The following is a 15907-nucleotide window of genomic DNA, read 5'->3' on the forward strand; positions in this document are numbered from 1 at the left end:
ACTACCCTATTGCGCGGGGTCACCGCGCTATGGAGTGTAAGTTTTTTTTCTGATTTCGCAAAGCGCGGGCGTGTTACTCGACCGGGCTGCCCGCGTACTTCTCCGCGTCGCTCGACCCACAGTCAGAGTGACTGATTTCCACTTCGATCCTCGAGATCGAGATAATGCTTGACTGGTTCGGCATTCTTTGGAATCACCTCATCTTCTGTCAGTGGGTTGTCGTCGTCAAACCCCCTGTGGTTGCTGCCCCAAGGTTCCCTCACGCTCATCCCACTCCGTCATCAAAAACACTCTGAACATCATCAGTTATGACATGTTGCCCGTCTCCACCGGCGTGAAGCTCAATTGCTTTGTAATTTGGGTCGCATGTTATGGCTGAATGTTGTGACGCGTCTGCTGTCGCCTTCAGCCGTTGTCTTCAAGCTTCCAACGCTGACTGTTCTTCTCGCGACAGCCTCCAGCATGGTGATCCCATCGGGTCAAGAACCATTTACCTCATCGTCTATGCCAAATGGCTATTCTCATACCTCTGTTGATGCAGACTCCCCTTCCGAACCCGAAACCACCACAGAGAAGAACCTTCATCCCTCCCAATCGTTCGACTCCCATCCCCCACTGGAGTCTTCACCCGAACCTGATGCTGCAGACGACTCGTACGAGGCTGATTCTCCGGCATCTGACCCTGAAGATGATGAAGCTGGAGAGGAGAACAGTGGTGAGGACTTCGTTCAGTCCAGCCGAGAAAACTCTTCATCTCCAGAACCAAGTCGCGGTGTCAAGCGAAAATCATCGCCGCTTGACGAAGTCGAATTTATGCGACAAAACCCAGACCTCTATGGCTTGCGCCGAAGTGGTCGCGCGCGTCAGACTCGCCCCGTCGTCGACTCGTCAGATTCCGAATCTGATGCTGTCACCCAACGCTCCAAGCGCCGGCGCAAGGAGCCCTCGCAACAGCCTTCGAAGGCCTCACGGTCATCTACCAGCTCCTCCTTCTCAGAAACTGAAAGTGATGAGTACGGTGGTAAAGGTGCTCGAGCAACCAAGGCACGTCGACGTCGCCTTAAGCAAGCTGCGAGCAATGAGCCATCCTATGCTGAGGTTCGGTTCTCTACACGTAACGCATCGAAGGTTTCCAACTACAATGAGGACGACGACGATGAGATCTTCCAAGAGGATCCAGACAGCCTCATGGATAATTACTGGGCACAGCCTTATGTTGAGGACACCCGCCCAGCAGTTGATGTCGTGTTGAATCATCGATTGAAAGACGGGGTAGATCCAAAGAACCCCGACGTTGATCGCCAAGACTTCGAATTTTACATCAAGTGGCAGGATAAGTCTCATGTTCATGCGACGTGGGAGTCAAATGAGTCTCTCGCAAATTACCGTAGCACGCGTCGTGTTGATAATTATGTCCGCAAAGTGCTTAACGAGGAGCTCCGTCTTCTGCATGACCCTGACGCGCCGCCAGAGGATCGAGAAAAGTGGAATCTCGATCGCGAACGAGACGTCGAGGCCATTGAGGATTACAAACGCGTCGAACGAGTCATCGGCGTGCGGGAAGGCGAGGACGGTACTACTGAGTATCTTGTCAAGTGGAAACGACTTTTCTACGACTCATGCACATGGGAGGCCGAGGATCTAGTGAGCGACATTGCGCAGACCGAGATCGACCGCTACATTGACCGATCATCCCGTGTCCCTGTTTCTGATAAAAACGAGTCCAACCCAGCGACACGTCGCCCCTTCGAGCGTATCCAGTCATCCCCCGATTTCTTGCAAAACGGTGAACTCAAAGACTTCCAGATTAAGGGTCTTAATTTTTTGGCCTTCAACTGGGTCAAGGATCGAAACGTGGTGTTGGCTGATGAGATGGGTCTGGGGAAAACAGTGCAGACAGTTTCTTTCATCAATTGGCTCCGACACGTTCGGCGGCAACAAGGCCCGTTCATTGTGATTGTTCCGCTGTCGACCATGCCGGCGTGGGCTGACACTTTTGACAACTGGACGCCTGACCTCAACTACGTAGTATACAACGGCAGCGAGAAGGCGCGCTCTGTGCTGCGTGACTACGAGTTGATGGTGGACGGGAACCCCAAGCGACCAAAGTTCCACGTCCTCCTCACGACATACGAGTACGCGATGAATGATTCCCCCTTCCTTGGCCAATTCAAATGGCAATTCATGGCTGTGGACGAAGCGCATCGTCTAAAGAACAGAGATTCGCAGCTCTACGTCAAGCTCAACGAATGGAAGTGTCAAGCAAAGCTGCTCATCACCGGTACTCCCATTCAGAACAACCTTGCCGAGCTCTCTGCCCTGATGGACTTCCTCAATCCTGGCATGGTTCATGTTGATGTAGACATGGATCTCAATTCGGAGCACGCATCGCAAAAGTTGGCCGAATTGACAGAAGCTATTCAGCCTTTCATGCTTCGACGCACAAAGTCGAAAGTAGAATCGGATCTTCCCCCAAAAACAGAGAAGATCATTCGAGTCGAGCTGTCTGACGTTCAGTTGGAGTACTACAAGAACATCCTGACGAAGAACTATGCCGCCCTCAACGATGGGGCGAAAGGTATGAAGCAGTCGCTGCTGAACATCATGATGGAGCTCAAGAAAGCTAGTAATCATCCGTTCATGTTCCCCAACGCGGAGGCAAAAATCCTCGAAGGCAGTTCGCGCCGTGAGGATATTCTACGTGCCATGATCACCAGTAGCGGCAAGATGATGCTTTTGGATCAACTGCTCCGCAAGCTCAAGAATGACGGTCATCGCGTTCTCATTTTCTGTCAGATGGTCGGCATGCTCAATATTTTGAGCGAGTACATGGAATACCGTGGGTACAAATACCAGCGCCTGGACGGAACCATTCCTTCTGCTGCTCGTCGACTGGCTATCGAACACTACAATGCGCCAGACAGCACTGACTTCGCCTTTCTCCTATCCACACGGGCCGGTGGTCTGGGTATCAATCTGATGACGGCTGACACGGTTGTCCTCTTTGATTCCGACTGGAACCCTCAAGCGGATTTGCAAGCCATGGCTCGAGCGCACCGAATTGGGCAAACAAGACCGGTCAGCGTCTACCGTCTCGTATCAAAAGATACCATCGAGGAGGAGGTTATCGAAAGAGCTCGCAACAAGCTCATGCTTGAATTTATCACAATTCAGCGTGGTGTGACCGACAAAGAGGCCACAGAAATGCAGAACAAGATGGCTCGCGTGGCTAGCGAACCCAACTCTACCGAGGATATCTCGCGTATTCTCAAGCGACGCGGTCAGCGGATGTTCGAGCAGACGGATAATCAGAAGAAGCTTGAGCAGCTAGACATTGATTCAGTTCTCGCTAATGCAGAGCTTCATCATACCGAACAGGAGGAGTCCATTCAGGCGGACGGTGGTGAGGAGTTCTTGAAGGCTTTCGACTTCGTTGACATCAAGGTGGATGACCTCTCTTGGGATGATATCATTCCTCAGGACCAGTTGGCAGAAATCAAAGCCGAAGAGAAGCGAAAGGCGGACGAGAGGTATCTCGCAGAAGTCATCGAGGAAAACCGGCCCCGGAAGCGCCACGCACCAGCTGATTCAACAGAGACTCGTGGTGAGCGTCAAGCCAAACGCCAAGCAAGGGCCCAGGTCGCGATTGAGGACGATGATGACGACGATGACGACAACAGCTCGCTCGATCCGAAGCGCCCACTAGAAGAGAAGGAATACCGCTCTCTCTCGCGCGCATTCTTACGCTACGGCGACTGGGAAGACTGTGAGGAACTTATCGTTGAGGACGCACGCCTACAAAACCGCGACCGGGAGACTGTCCACGCTGCTCTGCGTGAGATTACAGACAAGGCCGCCAAACTAGTTCAAGAGAACTTGGCCCAGATGGACGCCATCAAAAAGTCTGGCAAGAACTTGACGAAGAAAGAACAAAAGGCAGTCTTGTTTGACCACCACGGTGTCAAACGCCTGAACGCTTGGACCATCGTCGACCGACCCCCCGACATGCGTCTCGTGCGTAAGATCACAAGTTCTTTGCCGGACTTTAAGACGTTCCGCCTCCCAGAAGCCACTAAGCTTGCCGACTACAGCTGCTCCTGGGGTGCCCGTGAGGATGGTATGCTTCTCGTTGGAATCGCGCGTCACGGGTTCGGAGCGTGGGCCCAAATTCGCGACGATACCGATCTTGGTCTTGGCGATAAGTTCTTCCTCGAGGAGCATCGCGTCGAGAGGAAGACCCAGCGTGCCCAGGGAGAAGAGAAGACCACCAAGTCGCCTGGAGCTGTCCATCTTGTGCGACGTGCGGAATATCTGCTCTCTGTGATGAGGAACAAGCACAGCAATGGGAGCAACGTCAATGCGAGAAGAGCCGTGGAGAACCACCACCGAAACAACAAGCGCTCGTCAAGAGTCGGAAGTGGTAGTGTCTCCGCATCTCCCGCCCCACCTGCTCGCAGAGGTCATCGTGAGGTTGATCGCTCACGACCTCGTTCCTTCACTCACGGAAGCCGTGACTCTGGTGAGCGTCACCACACACCCGGCCATGATCGCCCCAGGCCAGGCCAGGATAGTGAGCGTTCGCGCCACCGTCCATCAGACGCCACCAGCGACGAAGTCCGCCGGCGCCGAAGCCATGAAAATGGCGGCTCCAGCAAGGAGGACATTGCCAAGTCTTTCTTCCGCCCGATCCTGCCGAACCTCAGGCAGGTCTCCATGATCACGGCCAAGAACTATCCCAACAAGCACGAGCGTGCGCTCAAGCTTCGCAGTACAATTGTGAAGATTGGGAAGTTTATCCGCGGCACACTGGAAGGCGAGCAGTCCATGCCTTCCCTTGAACGACGTCTGTGGTAAGTCTTACAATTTCGTTTTCTACTGAAGTGGGAGCACTTGAACTAACAAGAATCTAGGGACTATGTTTCCGCCAACTATTGGCCCAATAAGGAGGCCAGCGGAACGAAGCTCCAGCAGATGTTCGACAAGGTCATGGACGCTGGCAAGGCGGAGAAGGAGAAGTCCTCGAACGGCTCATGATCGGACGTTTGAAGATCATGAACCGTTCCGTCAGCTTTGGTCAAGCTGACAAGAACCCCACGGTCGTAAGTGATGACACGACCTGCTTAAATGTTCGAGTAAGCATTTCTGGCCAAAAAATGAAGTGCATGATTCCGGGTCTTCGCAATGACCTGTTTGATTTACCAGTATATAAGGTTGCGAGGAGTTGCATGGCATTGCGAAGGCGTCGTTGGGTTGGGTTGCGTTTCGTGTAACCAAAAATGCTTACACTGTGCGATTATGAGATTTCTGATCTGATTTCGTTTCATTTGGGCATGATCAGAAATACCAAGCATAATAACGATACCATTCACTCGCAACCTTCTTCTGATCTTTGTAAAACTCACTTCACTCCCCATATCATCTCTGATCACTACTCGTCTTTCATTGAGGGTTGACTGCGTAATGAGAAATTTGCCGGTGCAATATGATACAATTTTGTCCATTCGTAGGTCCGAGGTCCATATTTTCTCTTGGGTACAGGTATCCGGCGACATCCATAATGATGCACTTTTTTTTTTGAAATATGGCCCACCTAGGAAGACAGTCCATCACATAAAAAACAGCAGGTCCATGCAATCCCCATTCAGTGGCGGTCTCTGCCTCCTTAAAAGCGAAAAATTTATCTAGTTACGGGGCATTTTGGAGAATAACTGTCCGTCGAGAACCGAATGACTTGATCTAAGGGAATTTTTGGTGTCTATATGCCTCACCTCATGATATCATTGTCTTCTGGGCAGGACACAAACCTAAAGGGCCGTGCGCAATAGCTCCCGTCTTGGGGATCTATTGTTTGAAAAGGATGGATTTACATGGCCGATGACTGTAGATTAAAAGTCCAGACCTCGAAAATTGGATTATGGAAGAACCAATGGTTCACCAGGGCTAGCAACAAGAATATCTTTTCGTACAAATGCCAGTTCCCGTTTCCCTGTTGCAGTCCGGTTCCCGATATAAAGTGAGAATACCCCCCAGGGTTTCCAAACGCCCATCGCGCCGTATAAGTATTAAAGGAGGTAAAAGGGGAAAAGATCACTGCGCGTCGCTAGAGGATTACACCGCGGGATCAGCCTCGTTGTCGGGGTTCTCTGCTTTTTTGGCTTGTAGTTGCTCCTGTTGTTGCTTGAATTGCATTTGTTGCTGTTGGAGTTTGCCCAGGCTTGTGGCTGGGTTGCCGGACCCGGCGGGAGGGGGCCCCATGTCGCCTACGATGGCACTGAAGAGTCGAAGCTCGGCATCGATCACGTCGTCAAAGATGGCCTCCTTCTCCAACCAGGCCTGCTCACGCTTTTGTCGCAGCTGACTCCAATGGGTTTCTAATTGTGCCTTGTCCTTCTCGGCCCAATTGAGCTGCCTTCGAAGTAAGCGGTATAAATCGCGCGGATTCATCGCCAGCTCCCGCTCGTCGAAGCCGAGTTCCGGCCCAAATTCAGATGCGCTCGCCTCTTCTGCGTCGTCGCTTCCAACTGCCGTGGTCGAAATGGATTCGTTCACATGATCTGCATCACCGCCGTGTTCCTTTGCTGGCTGTGTGAGTTTGAGACGAATCCGTTGAGGCTTCGAGATTGGGGTCCCCGTTGCGCCGGTTGCGCTACCCAGGGCCGCAGCCTTGACTTCGGAAGGTCGCATATTGTCGAGTTCATGGACAGAGCGCATGTGTTTTGTCAGGGCATCCGAACGAGTGAAGTTACGATCACACTCTGAGGCGACAAATTAGACATGGGGAAATTGACATGCTGTGTAGGACTCCAATCTCCGAGTTCATGGGGCCGCATGGCCTGGGAGATGTCGGGAGGGGAAGAAGAACATACCGGGCAATGTGCAATAAAATGGTTTTTCTCGAGTGTGGCTCCTCATGTGGGCGCGCAACGCATATGCACTTGCATGCGTTTGCCCTTTGCGTGAGCAGTCCATCCACTCGCACGAATAGCGCTTCTGCCGGGTCCCGATGTGCTCATTGTGGATATGTTGCACCAGGCCGTCCATGTTGCCGAGGTCACCTGCTGTACATCCATCCCACATACACACTGTGACCTGATCGCCGCCTTGCCCGCTGTAGTCGTCCTCTTGGGTATTACCACCGAGCGCGGCGCCGAACAGCAGCGGCGAGTTCGGGATCTCCCCCGAGGTATCGGAGGAAATGGAGGATGTGGGTGATGGTGGAGGTGGAACTTCATCTTGTATGGCGGACATAGGCGTATGGCGATCCCAGGATGCGACTCCTGTGCGACGTCGTTTTGACGGGGGCATATTGGCGGCTGACGGTGATTGAGCGCGGCTCTCGTGCTTGACGGAGTCGCGATCTGAATCGTCGACAGTGCCGATGGATGACAATGGTGATGGATCGCGTGAAGCCATGATTTGGGACTTTATGGAGAACTGATGTCTGTCCCAGTCTTGAACGTCTTCCAATGCACCCAATGGATTCTGCAGCTCTGTTCAGGGAGAAGATCTATGGGGGTTGGTTGCTGTCGCAATGGCGAGGGCTATCGATAGCTACTCACGTGATTGGATCACGGAGTCTTCCAACCTTTTTATCTGCGCGTGGGTTTTATCGTTTCTTCCAATTTCTTCTTCCGTACTCACCTTCTCAAGCCTCAATGAGTTTAGGGAGCGTTGCAGAGAAAAAAAAATCTCACCTCCCATCCTTTCTCGATGGGCTGGTTTGAGGTTTGAGAGCTATCAGGTTACTAATAAGATTCCACGATGGCCCTTCAGTCAGATTTACACGGTAAGCTACCTCCCTCCGCTCTTCCCCCCATCTCCCTCTCCCATTTCGTGTGATGAACGCAAAGAAGAATTCTGCAATTCAGACAATCTCCCTGTATTTCTTTCGGGTTATACCTTGTGAGATTGCATGTTGACTCTTCTACACTTGATCTGACCCTCGAGACTTGAACTTGAAACATATGATGCATTGCTTGCCAAAGTCACCGACTAATTTACTGTGCAGTAGACCCTATTTATTAAAGCCCCCTCCTCTTTGTTTAATAGCGGGTCCCGGCGACTGCGTGCTGCTTCAAGATTCCATCAATGGCAGCCATGTCGTCATCCGTGAGCGAGTCTACACCGCTCATATTCTGGATCAGTTTGTCGACGGTCGTACCGCCAGGAATGGGAATTAGAGTGGGCATCCCAGGCTTGTTGCTCAGTGTCCGGACCCAGGCCAGAGCAATCTGGGCCGGTGTCACATTTTTCTGAGCCGCCAGGCTCTTGACCTCGTGGACCAGTTTGAGATTCTGCTGGAAGTTTTCTTCCTGGAATCGTGGCATATGGCGGCGGAAGTCACCTTCTGGAATATCCTTGGGGGAAGTCAATTCTCCAGTGAGCACGCCACGCCCCAACGGAGAGTAGGCGACGACCGGAATTTTGAGCTCTGCGCAAGTCTTGGCGACGTCGTTCTCGAGAATATCGGTCGACCAGAGTGACAGTTCCACCTCGACTGCCGCGATCGGGTGGAGCTTGTGTCTAGAATAGTCCGTTAGCAGGAATTCATATCGATAGCTCTCCGATCCCAGTTCCAAAGATACTAGATCAAAAACGTACGCTCTCCGAATCGTCTCCGCGTCCACCTCACTCAGGCCGATGCCGCCAATCTTGCCCTCTGCCACGTACTTGGCAAGCACCTCGACCGTGTGTTCGACAGGATACTCGGGATCTTGCCGCGCCGCTTCAAAGATGTCGATCTTCTTCTTGCCATCCAGCACGCGTAGACACTCGTCCACACTGCGACGCAGGTTCTGCTCCGATCCGTCGGGGGCCAACTGGCCCGGTTTCAAGCCGCCCTTGATGCTGAGAACGACCTTGTCCGCATTCTCGGGATATTCGGTAAAGTATTTGTTGAGCAGATGCAGCGAGTTGTACTCGGGTGTGCCGTAGAGCTCGCCTGCGTTCCAAAAGTTGGCACCCAGCTCCAGCGACTTGTTCAAGGTCTCAAAGCACACCTCCTGGCTGGGCGGGTGAGCTTGCCAGGTCATTCCTGTTCAAGAGTCGGACATATCGCGTCAGTCTTTCCTCCCACCCCAAGGTCCCAGTGAGATTTCCAGGAAACAATCTACATACTCATGGTGCCATAGCCGATCGGGCCGATTTCTTTTCCAACGAGAGTAGGCATGTTGGCGAGGGAGTCTTTGCAATGCAAGGCAGAAGAACTGTCGTCTCTGAGTAGGAGGTGAGAAGAGAGAAGAATAGGTTGCCCCGTTTGGTCTTCTCAGAAGAGCAACTCGATGCAGATGAGAGGTATCCTAGAGCTCGTGCGGAGATCCCCCTTCCTTTATAATTCCTCTTTCAGCTGAGGGGATCTGGTTCGTAAAGCACACAAACTTCTGTCCCGCACTTTTTCGGCGATGCCATCATCACCTCGACCCCACCCGACTCATCCACACGAGTCCTCAACGATGCATTTGGCCATTCTCTCTCCGCCTTAAATCCGATGGGTAGAACCGACCCAGGCTCTTCCCCTGCGCTCTTCGGAGCCGGTGAACGAGAGAACAGGACTACTCTCATGTTCGAGAATGATGAAATCATCCACCAAATGAGAGCCCTGCGATTTCACGATTTGTATAAACTCCGGTCGGTCGTCGGGCTTCCGGGACGTGGCCCGTGGTTGGGTTGGGGCTCCGTGGAATGGATCCAGATCGGAGTTAAGACGTAAACCGAGTCAACACCTCACGATGTGCTTTGCACGGAAGAAGGTCCAACGGAAGTACTAACAAGGAAATATTGTTGTCATGGAGTGATAATCATCTTGCTTGTGGAGCCAGGCCTGGGAATTGTTCAGAAGGCCAGTAGATTTTCGCTTGCGTCGACAATACCATCCTTGAAGCTCTTTGGTACCCATGTCTACTACAGCGATACTACAGCGATACAACGTCAGGGAACGAACTGATATCTGACCAAGAATGCAGAATGATATACAAATGATACCCACCTACCGATGAATCTAATCCAAACCACGCAAGGCAGAGTCCTCGAAAACGAAAAGAAAAAGGTAATCAAATTCCAATCGTCTCTTCAATCTAAAGTCCAAAGGGATCCTTCAACCCAATCTGATCAGAGCTATCAAGTGTCTTTTGCAATCGCGCCGCAACCTCCGATTCCACTGCCGCAAAGATCACCGGCAGATCAGAAACAGCCAATTTCTTGCCCCCCTGGTACCCTGGACCAATCTGGATGTTTTCAAACGGTTTATCCTGCCCTTGCTGAATGTTTGCCGGGGTGATGACACCCACCCCGTTGATGATCATCGTCGGCTGGGCGTCGGTTGGCTGGTTGGGCTTGGCTTGTACGCGGGATCCGTCGGTGTCAGAGTCGGTCGTGCTGTCGGTGATCGAGACCGGTGGTACCGTTGTGGTGGGGATGGAAATTGTGGGTGTCGCGATGGCAACCATTTCGGTGGTCGAGGAGGATGACAGACTCACACCGAGCAAGTTGAATATATCGGACAGGTATGCCTCGGTGTCGGGGATGAGTCTCTATATCCAGGGAAGTTGGGGATGATTAGCAACGTATGTTTGTTTCTGGTTGGGTTTTGTGCGCGGATATAGTCGATATGAGTGCAGAGGTCGCATGGATTCTATGAATAACATCGTACCGGGTCGCGAGGCTCTATCGCTGGTGCGGATTGAGCTTTGTGCGCAGTCGGAGCTGGCTGAGCAGGGAATGCGTGGACAGGGGAGAAAGCAGTCAGTCCCAGAAGACCGACCATCAGACACGAGGGCTTCCAGTGGGCGAGTTGCGACATGCTGCTCATTCGTGATACTGTCTCGACTGAGGAATGGAGGAGTGATTGTATAGATGACCCGCGTTGATGCAAATTAGAAAGGGCTCAACGTAGGAAAGGTTGGAAGACTGCCACCGGGGGGTTCGTGAGGGCACCGTTGCGCTCGCGACGGAGGTCCATGACGTTTCATATAAACACCTCCAGCCAGGTGCCCAGGAGTAATAAAAAAAAGAAAAAAAAAAGGAAATGACGGATCGATTAAATCACGCTCATCCAAGTGGAATGATCGATGTCTGCGCTCAAATGCCAATCTTCGGATCCTTCAACCATAGCCACTGGCACCAACGTCGATCGCGCTCCAACGTTCTCGGCATCAAACCCTATTCGGCTTTTTGCATTTGCAATGGGCATATTGCAGGAATAAGGTTCACCGTCCCTTTCTATTTTTTCCTCGCATACTATGCCTTCATCACGATAATCGGCCCAGCTGCGTTCTCTCTCCATGTCGGAAGGAGAAGAGTCTAGAGTTCATGGAGTCATCTAGGGATGACCTCGACTTGAGGAAATGGAGAACGGACCCCCAAGAATGGAACTCGGTTACATTCCACAGGCAATTGTGATTCTGACAGCACCGGTGTCTCGCCAGGGGTGAGGAATCTTATCTCCAACAAGGGGGAGGGGGAAGGATGCTATGTCGACATCGACCCTTCACAATACAGTCTCGTAGCCAGCATAATGAGGGGGCGTCTGGAGCTCGGGGGTGAACAGCCAGGAAGATAGAGACGAAGGATTCAGATCTCGGAACGGGAGAGACATGGTCAATCCAGATGATTGGCAGTTGCTCCATCGAGAGAGGTGACAGATTGGCGAGTGTAGGCTTCTTTTTTACCCCACATGGGCCTCGGATTGACCTCACCTATATCTACACTCCATCATTGAACCGGTAATGATTCATCCATCTCTACAGACTAGTCAGCAGTCTCTTACACAAATCCCCCATCTTCGACATCCGTACCTTGTCAAATGGCTTTGACGAGTCGCAGAATCGCAGGTCCGTTGCCAGCCGGATCACATTTTGAGAGTCGAGATTGATGGTGGACGCATGGATCTAGACAGAGATTCCGTTCTTAGTAACGGGGGTTTTTTACTTCTCCACTGCGAAGCACATGTCTCAAAAGGCATACCATATGCGGGTTGTGCAGAACCACATCGCCGGCCTCATAAGCCGACACCAACCAGCGCCGGGAATGTTCTCGAGCAAACGCAGCCGGAGACTCGGACAGAAGACCAGTGGCCATCATGTGCGAGTTGAACGCGGACCGGGCCTCTTCGTCTGACATTCCCGCTTGCTTCGCTTGCGTGAAGAATTCTTCTTCCATTCTGACTCCAATGTCCTCGCCTTGACGACCATGCACGTTAGTGATGGTGTCCCGTGGCCTGGGGGAGAGACTGTAGTGTTCGGAGCACTAACCATTTTCGAGGTAAACGAGACCGCCCCCGCTGATTTTGATGTCTCCCATGGGCACCCAGGCCGTCACACTGGTCGGGTCACCGTGGCGTAAAAAGATCTGATCATAGTGGACGCCAATAGGCTTGGAGCCCGGCAGATTGTTTCGCAGCAGAGTTCGTCGCAAGTTGAGCGTGTCGTCGCCCCAGCCGGTAAATCTGGCGACAAAGTCATGCAAGGCCGGGTGCTTGCAGAACGTCTCAGCATACCACTCCTGATAATGGGCATCCAGAGCGAGGTCGACAAAGACCGCGGCCCGGTCGCCCCCCGGTCGTCCATTGCCGTCGGCATGCCCTGCGCCAATACCAGGATAGTCCTCGTGGGACTTTTCTGGGTCGAAGATTCCATCGACGGGGTTGGTACCGGGCTTTAAGATGCCGCTGGGTTCAAGAGAGGTAAAATATGCGTGGCGTGCGGCTAGGACGTCCTCACGAGGGAGAATCTGTTTGAGAAAGAGATAACCGTCCTCGCGGTATCGTCTTCGAAGCTCTTCGAGAGGAAGATTCGGATCTGATGGGCGCAAAAGGGTTGCATTTTCCAAAGTCAGAGGACCATCGCTGACGGCGGCCTGTTCTCCCAGAAAACCCACCATCCTCAACGGAGTGAATGTTCAATAATTAAGAATTTGCGGATAACGCGTGGTCTAAGATAGTAGATGCAAATTTCTTCCTTGGGACTTTGACGAGATCCAAGTCCGCCTTGTTGGATGTTATACTCTTTAAACCATCGATGCGGGGGAAGACCCCCTCTCAAGTCTCTGCCAGCTGGATTCTGTGAGTGCCTGGGCCTATCACAGCCTGAAGGCCTGGAAGAACACTACAAACACACATAAATGATCATGTAAGCTGAGGGCTGGTAACATCCATTTGATTTTTGATTCGTAGAGGTATCAGTGAACCCCAGCTCGGACAGTGCATGCCGAGCTGATCTGCGGGCAAATCACTTTATGTATGCCTACTCCGCCCCCGCATAGACTCGGGTCAATGTCCACCGGTCTGGCGAGGCGAAAAGCAATTTTTCTGGCAAAGCCATGAAAAGAATCCTCTAAACCAGAAACCTTTCTGGCCAATTTGAACAAGTCATGCTTCACAGTATTCATGGTCCCCTTTGTCTGTAAACGGGGTTGGTGGGCGGCCCGGGTGATGTCGTATCCACAAGTATATTGCAGCCACGGGCTAACCCTGCGACGAGACATCTTCACCGGACATCCATTCTACATACGAATGGAGTAGGCATGTGGCTCAATGCTGTTACAATTTATACGGCAAACCGGTCCTCGGCATAAGCTTTTTCAAACAGGTACCTAACAAAGAGATATCTCACATCGATTCCAAGATGGTTATGATTGCCAAGAGACCACCGGGTAAAAGGATCAAAAACCATATGTTATATGTTAAAGGGTGGCAGTACCTGCACTGTTTATATGGGGCAAGATCTATGTGAGACCGAAACAGAATCTAGAGTAATACTGTGCTGTGATCAAAGGGGAAGACTGAACATCCACACAACGCCCACCTGAGCATGAAATGGCACATGGCCGAGGCAAGGAACCAAGGACAAAAATGAAACCATACAAAAGAAACTTTCAAGAGAAGGGTAAATTTGAGCACACAACGGACATGAGAACCGGGCACAAGATCGTCATGCTTGGACGTCTCTCCAGTCTCTGATCTCCCATGAGCCAACGTGGTCTTCAATGACGAGTTCCATGGTCGAAAAGACGATAGACTCGTACATACTCCTCGCCGCTGCTCTCGCTTTTGCATGCCAAGGGCCACGGCCTCCCAGACGAGCATCGTCCCGATTACGCCATATACCTGGCGCAGAAGATCAGCATCGTTGATGACTCGACATTAGAGAAGGAAGTTGGATTCGAGGGAAGCTCATACAAGTTGCCAGGTTTTGCCGCTCTTGATTTTTCGAACCGAACCAGTACTTCAACAACCCTCCACTAGCCACCGCTTCTTGATGCGAATATGCGTCCAGCGCATGAAGATACTCATTGTCAATGTTCGGCTGCAGTTTTGAGCGAAACGAGACCACATAGAAGGATTGCTTTCTCCACGTGTGGTCTTCTCTCTCGGCAAGATCGCTCAACCGATGGAAGACTTCCTTCCAATTAAATGAATCCAGATACTCCACCGTTGCGTAATCATCGCGCACAGGTTTCAAGTACGACAGCGCCAGCGCCAGGAGACGGCTTTGCGTGTCTAGCGTGTCCAGATCGAGGAGGTGGTGGACGCCATTGTAGGGAGAAGCAATGAGCCGAGTGTCAGCCACATGAACAGGCGATGGTTGGGAGCTCTCTTGGATTCTTTCGAGTTGCAACGAGGCTGCAGCGTTGAATTTGAGTTGGTCAAAGTCTGACGAAATGTGCGTGTGAGGTCGCAGGGAGTTCAATGCGTGCCGGGAATTCTTCTCTCCAAGTTGACTTTTGACAGGAGTCAGAGTCAAGAAGGCTTGTTGCGAGGCGTTTATTGTTTCAACAGTCATGGTGAGAGGGTAAGGCTCCAGAAGCTGCCCACCTTAGATTGAAGTATATAGAAGACCGGCGATGCGTTTTGAATTCTTGATGTGGGAGCTGGACCGGGTGCAACTGAGTATCAGACAACTAAAAAACCAATCATCCAATCGCAATGAAACGAGTGAAAATAAAGGATAAAATAAAAATAAATAAACTGGAAATCAATTTGGGGCAACGCGTTGGAATGATCCAATGTGAGGTCGGTGGCTCGACCGAGTAGGATGTACTGGCTCTGAGTGATTTCAACGCTGCAAAATTATCGACAAAAAAAGGCCGCCACCGGAAGAACGCACTACGCGGTATAAATATCTGCCCAACTTCTAATTCTTCATCACTGCTCAACTCAAATTTTCGGTGGTACCACATTCTTCAAAATTGCGATAGCCGTTGAGCACATGGTAGGGCCGAAGCACGCCATCTATGTCGAGCGCCACTTGAGCCTCAAAGTTTGGATCCCGAAAAGAATTTCACGTGTGGAGCAAGAGTGCCGGCCGCCTACTGAACCGCCAATTCGATGATTGTGACAACGGTACGTCTTCCATAGAAATTATGTACCCCCTTCGAATGATCAAGTATTCAGTGTGCAGTATGGACAACAGGGTCATGGATTGAGGATTCAGAGGTGAAGCGTGATCTGACTATAGATAACCCTAGACCCTCCATTCTGGGTGTGGCGTAAGGCGATCGGTGAAGAGGAGAGCGTGGGCACTGATGGCGTGCGAATCCCCCAGACTTTTCTTGCTTACGTGTGCCACACGATTCTACTACCTATCTAGGTAGAACCTAGGACCAAATCTGGGCCAAAATCTTTCTACGAGCTAGACAGTTCATCGATGAATGGAGACCGGCGCACGCCTTGAAGATGGGAAGATGCTAATCGGTGACTCGTCCACAATGCAACCGACTCTACGATCCCATGATCTGTGCTACTACTGTGACAGTTGGTGCGAGGGATATTTTGACTTCCTGTCCAATACTTGCTCTTTTCTTGATTTTACTTTATCAGAGACCAAGTGGATTGATTTGTTGGCTCACGACCAACGTACTGTACAAAATTTGGTATCAACTAGAAAACTGAAAGTGAGACAGCAAAATCTGC

The 15907-nt window shown here is 51.5% G+C and overlaps 6 protein-coding genes across 6 annotated transcripts; 1 reads left to right on the forward strand and 5 right to left on the reverse strand.

Annotated features, from left to right (window-relative positions):
* Nucleotides 1–366: 366 nt before the first annotated feature.
* POX_d05644 (Chromodomain helicase hrp3) lies at nucleotides 367–5034 on the forward strand (the record flags this gene model as incomplete). Its single annotated transcript, XM_050114485.1, has 2 exons — nucleotides 367–4850; nucleotides 4911–5034. The coding sequence occupies 2 exons, from the start codon at nucleotides 367–369 to the stop codon at nucleotides 5032–5034; spliced, it is 4608 nt and encodes a 1535-aa protein (XP_049969436.1).
* A 1074-nt stretch (nucleotides 5035–6108) lies between these two features.
* POX_d05645 (uncharacterized protein) lies at nucleotides 6109–7413 on the reverse strand (the record flags this gene model as incomplete). Its single annotated transcript, XM_050114486.1, has 2 exons — nucleotides 6109–6755; nucleotides 6867–7413. The coding sequence occupies 2 exons, from the start codon at nucleotides 7411–7413 to the stop codon at nucleotides 6109–6111; spliced, it is 1194 nt and encodes a 397-aa protein (XP_049969437.1).
* A 629-nt stretch (nucleotides 7414–8042) lies between these two features.
* On the reverse strand, nucleotides 8043–9169 carry POX_d05646 (Pyridoxal reductase; the record flags this gene model as incomplete). Its single annotated transcript, XM_050114487.1, has 3 exons — nucleotides 8043–8523; nucleotides 8602–9034; nucleotides 9118–9169. The coding sequence occupies 3 exons, from the start codon at nucleotides 9167–9169 to the stop codon at nucleotides 8043–8045; spliced, it is 966 nt and encodes a 321-aa protein (XP_049969438.1).
* A 904-nt stretch (nucleotides 9170–10073) lies between these two features.
* Nucleotides 10074–10807, reverse strand: POX_d05647 (uncharacterized protein; the record flags this gene model as incomplete). Its single annotated transcript, XM_050114488.1, has 2 exons — nucleotides 10074–10529; nucleotides 10649–10807. The coding sequence occupies 2 exons, from the start codon at nucleotides 10805–10807 to the stop codon at nucleotides 10074–10076; spliced, it is 615 nt and encodes a 204-aa protein (XP_049969439.1).
* An 892-nt stretch (nucleotides 10808–11699) lies between these two features.
* On the reverse strand, nucleotides 11700–12876 carry POX_d05648 (uncharacterized protein; the record flags this gene model as incomplete). The annotated part of the gene is made up of 4 exons (XM_050114489.1): nucleotides 11700–11738; nucleotides 11793–11885; nucleotides 11962–12176; nucleotides 12249–12876. 4 exons carry the CDS (start codon nucleotides 12874–12876, stop codon nucleotides 11700–11702), a joined length of 975 nt encoding a protein of 324 aa, XP_049969440.1.
* A 1049-nt stretch (nucleotides 12877–13925) lies between these two features.
* POX_d05649 (uncharacterized protein) lies at nucleotides 13926–14777 on the reverse strand (the record flags this gene model as incomplete). The annotated part of the gene is made up of 2 exons (XM_050114490.1): nucleotides 13926–14101; nucleotides 14174–14777. The coding sequence occupies 2 exons, from the start codon at nucleotides 14775–14777 to the stop codon at nucleotides 13926–13928; spliced, it is 780 nt and encodes a 259-aa protein (XP_049969441.1).
* Nucleotides 14778–15907: the final 1130 nt, after the last annotated feature.

The sequence above is a fragment of the Penicillium oxalicum genome, chromosome IV, assembly GCF_001723175.1.
Source record: "Penicillium oxalicum strain HP7-1 chromosome IV, whole genome shotgun sequence".
Taxonomy (NCBI): domain Eukaryota; kingdom Fungi; phylum Ascomycota; class Eurotiomycetes; order Eurotiales; family Aspergillaceae; genus Penicillium; species Penicillium oxalicum.